The 7,142-nt window shown below is 31.2% G+C and overlaps 1 protein-coding gene across 1 annotated transcript; it reads left to right on the top strand.

Moving 5' to 3' along the window:
* Positions 1–5,982: 5,982 nt before the first annotated feature.
* LOC143535715 (uncharacterized) lies at positions 5,983–7,131 on the top strand (the record flags this gene model as incomplete). The annotated part of the gene is made up of 3 exons (XM_077029895.1): positions 5,983–6,194; positions 6,278–6,493; positions 6,890–7,131. Coding segments are annotated over exons 1-3 (498 nt in total), but the record flags the coding sequence as incomplete, so codon positions are not given.
* Between the last annotated feature and the right edge of the window lie 11 nt (positions 7,132–7,142).

Here is a 7,142-nt window from a genome sequence, read left to right as displayed (position 1 = left end):
TATCCTCTTTATTGGGATAGGCTTAACCATAATCCAAACCAATTCTCGGTTATGGTTAATCGGTTATGGGTCACTTTTAGTTAAATATCGATTATGAGACAAAGTGGTTCATAATGGGATTAAGTATGGGGACATGTAGTGAACCTCTAAAAAAAGAGGAACTACATGATGATTTACAAAATGAAACATGAGAGGCTTAAAGTTTCAATAATTGTTTGGTTAGTAGAAAATTAAGTAATGAATTTAAAGGTTTCAAAGTAGGGTTGAGTTATTTTATAAAGGTCAACAAAAATGAGAAGTGTGAGAAATCATTATTAACATGTGTAAAATGGGGACCAAAAGAAAAAAGGTATAAAATTAATAGCAAACATTTTCTCTCTCCTCATGCAAGTCACATGTTAATTCCCCCATCATTTTAAAACGTTTATAACTATTTCATATGATATTTAAAAAAAACTCGCCATAATAACAAACGTTTTTTATCTTTAATATGAGTATGATTTTGTTATATAAAAATTAAAACAAAAATTACGTTATTGTGTCTTTTTGATTACCATTGTGTCTTTTTTTGTCATTATGCATTTTGTTTGTCATTGTGTTTTTTTCATCATTGTATCTTTCAACTCATCATCGTGTATTTTTAATACCAATAACACCGTTGTGTAATAATAATATGCGAATAGAATGAAAAATACCAACAAATTATCTAATACATAAAACACAATGATGAATATATATTACACAATAACCTAAAATATAAAACATATAGTACAATTACCTGGAACGTAAGACACAATGGTGAATACATAACACAATTACTTGAAACGTAAAAGACAAGGGAAACTACATATTACACAATAACTTGAACGTAATACATAATGAACATAATACTATTTTTCTCAAATTAAGTGAATGTCACATGTCAATTCTGAACAGAAGACAATGAACGTATTACACGATAACTAAAACACAATGATAAGTAGAAAGACAAATGTTGAGCATAACGACACAATGACGAACAAAATGACACAATGATCTACTCTTTGTTTTAATTTTTATCTTTAATATGATTATCAATTGAAAAACACAATGACCAAAATCTATAACACAATGCATAAAAAAACCCAATTAAAAAAAACAATGAACAACCAAATAACACTATATAAAAAAACCCACTAATTTTTTTTTAGACTTAACTACACAATTGGTGCATAACGTTTCATGAAAGTAACAAAATTGGTTATTAACATTTAAAAGTCACTTGTTTATGTATTCAACTTTTAATTTTGTAACAAAGTTGGATACTAAATCTAACATCCGTTAAAAACTTAACAGAATGGAAGTTATGTGAAAACAACTAAGGGTAATCTTGTCATTACACCTAACCCATACTAACGTATCAACTGCTTCTTCTTTACTCCATGTTTGTAATACAAAGAAGACACAGAGACATGATTAGGGCAAACGAAGAACAATGGGAACTGGGTAATCAGGACAGAGTTTCAAAACTTTAAATTCGACATGGCTTACGGTACGTAATTTTGGTAATGATATGCTCTTTAGACCCTTTGTTCTCGATAATGAGATGAAATTGAAAACCGTATTTTTTTATTTTTTGGTTTAGGCCTTCAAACAGAGCCTTTTTCAATCAAAATTCACCATGGTGGAGAATTTTTCACCAGCAACTACCACAAAGTTTATGAAATGGGCAAGGTCAATTATGGATTTGTTGGACGTAGAGAGGTTTTGTATATTTTTTACTTCAATGACATATTAAAAAAGTTAGTATACCATGACACTTACCAATGACTTTAGTTACATTCAAGATTCTTTTCATTAGATAACCAAATTTTTTTATTATGTCATTGAAGTAAAAAATACAGAACCTTTCTACGTGATGAAATGTCATTGAAGTAAAAAAGTAGTATAAAGAACTTTTTTATTATGCATCCAACAAATTCACATAATTGACCTTGCCCCTTTCTAAACTTTGTGGTAGTTGTTGATGGAAAATTCTTTATCATGGTAAATTTTGATAGAAAAAACTCTAGATGAAGGTTTGAACAAAAAAAATACGGTTTTCAATTTCATCTCACTATCAAGAACAAAGGGTCTAAATAGCATATCATTACCAAAATTACGTACCGAAAACTAGAGGTGCACAAACTGGTTTAAAACTCAAAACCGGTTTGGGTTGAAACCGGTTCGGTTCGGCCAACAAAAGTCAGAACCGGTTTATAATCGGTTTTTTCTTGGGTTGATACTAGTTTCTTACAATGTTACAATCGGTTTTGGTTTGGGTTTTGGTTCGGGTTTTGACTGGTGTTTGCCGGTTTTGGTTAGGTTAACCGATTTGAAACCGGTTTTGGTGGAGAAAATTACAAACCGGTTCTGAACCTACGTTTTTAATCGGTTCCAAATTGGTTTCTACATAATCGATTTCAAACCAGTTCGGTTTTGGTTCAGTTTTCGGGTCGGTTCGGTTAACCGGTTTATTTGCCCACCTCTACCGTAAACCATGTTGAATTCAAAGTTTTGAAATTCTGTCCTGATTGCCCACGCGCCCATTGTTCTTCGTTTGCCCTAATCATGACTTTGTGTCTTCACTGTATTACAAACATGGAGTGAAGAAGAAGCAGTTGATACGTTAGTATGGGTTAAGTATGTAATGACAATATTTCCTATAGTTTTTTTTTTCACGTGACTCTCATTCTGTTAAGTTTTTTAAGGATATTAGACTTAGTACCCAACTTTGTTACAAAATTGAATACTTAAACAAGTGACTTTTAAATGTTAATACCCAATGTTGTTACTTTCATGAAACGTTATGCACCAATTGTGTAGTTAAGTCTTTTTTTTTTATTTTTATATAACAACATGATATTCATAATAAAGATAAAAAACGGTTGTTATTATGGTGAAATTTAAAAAAAAAATTATCGTATAAAAAAGTTATAGATGTTCTAAAATGACGGGGGAATTGACATATGCCTTGCATGTGGAGAGAGAAAGTTATCATAAGTGGGTTATTACTTTAAACCCTTTTGGTTATTGTATCAAATAAAATCAAATTAAAACATAAAGTTATAAGAAATGTACGAACTTTGTTACACTGCATTCTTGAGTTTTTTATTTAAGGGTTTGGAAAAGAAAAGATAAGAAAATTTTCATTTTTTCATTCTTGAGTTTTTTTATTAAAAGAAAAGAAAGAGAATGGAAAGAAAAGTTATGGCTTTTTCCTCAAAAACTTTCCAGCCAAATATGACCTGATTCGGAAGGAAAGTTTATATTAATGCGTAATATTACTAATTTACCATATTTTTTCCTTCCTATCTAACTCAATAATAGGGACATGATTGTAAAGTTACAATTTTTTTTCCTATCTTTTCCTTCCTATCTAACTCAAGAATGTAATTAACAGTTTCTTTTATATTCTTTTATTTTAACTCGAGAATGTCTTTTAAATGTATAATTTCTTTTCCTTTCTTTCCCTATCCAATCTTATCATTTATTTTCTTTGTATTTTAAACTCGAGAATGCAGTGTTAAGGTGCGACCATTGAAGATCATCTTCTAACCTTTAGTTCTTCGTCTCATCCACAACACACATCATGGTGTGTAGATTATGTGGGATCCTTGACATGATGATATGATGGTTTTGCAACCATGTAAATAAGACGACGAGCAAGAATAAAAGAAAACTTTAAGATAGTGCAACTAATGTTACATAACAACTTGATTACCTTACTTTTTGAGAAAATAAATGAATAGTAATAATAAGAAAAATGAAGATGAAGATGTGAGAGAGAGAGAGAGAAAGAAAAGACAACCTATTCTTTGAATTTCAAAGAAGAATAAGAATTGTACAAAAGAAAATGATGAGATGATAGTCTTTTATAAATAAAAAGATTTAGAGGAGCTAACTTAGTAAGTTTGTTTTCTTTGTAAAACTTGGGGAAGGGTAGGGGTGGGGTTGGATTTTTTTTTTTGAGTGTGTGGGGAGGGTGGTTATTTTGTATTTTTAAGATATGAGAATGAACATTTGCTACAATAATTAATTAGATATAATACTTAGGCTAGTTACATGTTTAAAGGTTCGGTGTAACAATTTATTGTGTTATAAAACGAAAGAAGCACACTTATGAGCTATAACTTATTACGCATAGGCAAAATACACATATATAGCCTATTAGAGACTTCAAATATCGTGTTAGGTTATACGAGTTTCCAAACGCTTTAATTACGTAACTAAATAACGATGTGAGGTAACACATATCCATCTAAACCTATCTATCTATCTATCTATCTATCTTTCTTTGTGTTCCCCAAATATGTATGTATGTATGTATGTATGTATGTATGTATCGTCAGTTAGTCAGTTTATATTATTAGCTCGGCTAAGATCTCACCCAGCTTCAACCCATCCTTTCATTTATTCTTCTTCTTCCAAATTTCTCACACACACACACACACACAGAGCAGCTAGCTTCAAATGTATCATCCTTCACTTCAATCTATACGCCTTTCTTACTCCATTTTTTCTTAATTCGACGCTTACAACACTTTGATTTCACTTTCCAGACCTTCAATTCCAATATCCGTTTGACTTTTCACGGGTAAGCTAAGCTTCTACCGGCTACTTCATTTAATTGATTGCTATTTTCATTTCATTTTAATGATTTTGTTAGTTTAGCGTTTGTGTGTTTATCCGTGTGACCTGGATTATTATTGAATTACTTGTCTAACATTTCTGAATTAGGTCATTACTCATTATGTTGTTATTATATGATTACTTATTGAATTCATGATTTCATTCTGTAATTCTACACATTTGAACTCATTTTATGCGGTTTTTGTTTGTGGAAGTGGAGATGTGCTTAAACCCTAATTTGTTCACTGATGATACTCTTATATGCTACATTGTGTGTTTATGATTACTAAATGCCTGTAAACAAACCCAGCATTTAGTGAACTGTTCGTCAACGTGCTCGTTCATTTAATAAACGAACAAACATGAACACGCATATTTCGTTCGTTCATTTATGAATGTGAACGCTCGTTTATGAATGTCTTATATTCGTTTGTTTGTGTCCATTTAAGTGCGTTCATCTATGTTTGCCTGCGTCCATTTATCTTTGTTCAATTATGTTAGTGAACCGGTCGTTTAGCATTTATATGAATGGACATAAACGAACGCAAACATGCCCTTTTTCATGTTCGATCGGTTCGTTTACAAGCCGAACTAAATGCTTTATTACCTCACATAATATGATAACTGAGAGTGCATTTGGAAGATGTTATTGGCGTCCTTGAATGAGAGCTTTTTTCTAATTAATACTTCTTTTTCCTTGTTTTCCTTTTTTAATTTATCCAATTTATCCAAGAGTGATATTGTAGGACTTCTTTATAAAAATCTTTGTTGGTGCATCATATGCAATGCTTACATGATATTTACTTTGTCGGTTAATCAAAGAGGTCAGTAGCAAAAAGAGTTATCTAATGGAAGTTATTAGAATAAATGAATAATAGAATGGACTTTATGTCAAAAGAAATAGTATCGTATGATGTAACAAAAAATATGGGTAATATACTATAATACACAAAAAGATTTGATGGAACATATCTAGTAATCAGATATTGGCATCAAGTGAAACACGTAATGGGCATATGTTTTAAGCAAGTGGTATTTGGATGTGCGTTTTCAAAATGATTATTGTGACATTTAAAAGTTAAAATCAGGTAGTTATAAAGCTAGTTGATAATAGTTAGGGATAGTAAGATAACTTTACATTTATCTCATTATTAATTTTCTTACAGCAAGTCCTTACAAGCTTCTTAAATGTGATTATTTTGAAACTAGATGGTTTAGAAAATCATAATCATAATCTTTATCACTTTATGCCAAATACTCTACAGTCAGGCTGCAATAATCACTTCAGACCTACATCCAAAGTCCAAACACCCCATGAAAAGCAATTTCTTATCGCAATTCTGGTTTTGCATTAATGTTTGGAAATTCATTGCTTTTGAATTTTACTTTGCTGTCATTTAATATTCTTTTTGGTTGCATTATTCACTGCATTTAGCATGTGAACTTCTTTTCGCTCATATTATTGCTCCAGGCAAGTGTTGTTGGTGGGAAAACTGGAGCCTTAATGGATTGGAGTGTAAACAACTCATACAAAAACCTAAAAGGTACTAATCATAAAATTTATTATATTAAGGTTACATAATATCTTTTATTCATGTTTGATTATTTGATTTCTTAATTAAAGTAGATATGGAACCCAAATCTGCGATGGATGTGGCGCTCATTCCGATTATGGAACCTATAGACGGCACATCGGGTACTTCAGGCAAAGCAGATCATATAACAAAACCAAGAAAGAAGACAATGACTTCTGTTTACCTTAGATTCTTTGAAACAACATCAGATGGCAAGAATCGCAGGTGCAAGTTCTGTGGTCAAAGCTATTCAATTTCTACAGCCACAGGTTTTTTTGCATTACTTTAGAATATGAAATTTTATATATAAAGTTATAGGTGGCAACGAGCAATTTTTGGTACAAAGATAACACCTTTTGTCAAAGATGCTAAATTTTTATAAGAAAATTAGTTGTCTATTATGACTGCAAAAATTACATTATATTATAACTTCATAATTTTGTGAGTAGAAAGGGTTGAGAAGGCTTTATGCTATAAAAGTTACACTTTAGCCTACTTCTTTTAAGGTACTTTTCCTATTTTACTCCTTTGGCCTGTCAAAGATGGAACATAACTTAATAATTCATTTATAAGTGGAGCGGTCAAAATTGCCACCGATATATTAAATAATTAAATCTTATTTTAAGGTTTTAACTTACAAGTTCTATTTTATTTTATTATTGAAGGCAATTTGGGTCGACATCTCAGCAACCGTCACCCTGGATATGACAAGTCAGATGATTTCGTCTCCACCCCAGTCTCACAACCAATTATAGTAAAAAAGCCTCAAACCCAAGTCAAAGCGTCCCATGTTGACTTTGACCATCTAAACTGGCTGCTCACAAAATGGCTCGTTTTAGCATCTTTACCTCCTTCAACATTTGAAGAAAAATGGCTATCAAATTCCTTCAAGTTTCTTAACCCAACCGTCCAAATTTG

This window comes from Bidens hawaiensis, unplaced genomic scaffold (assembly GCF_021521415.1).
Source record: "Bidens hawaiensis isolate Kalapana, Puna unplaced genomic scaffold, B.hawaiensis_p1.1 tig00010577_1, whole genome shotgun sequence".
In the NCBI taxonomy this organism is placed as follows: Eukaryota; Viridiplantae; Streptophyta; class Magnoliopsida; order Asterales; family Asteraceae; genus Bidens; species Bidens hawaiensis.
This window is presented reverse-complemented; position numbering and strand designations above follow the sequence as displayed.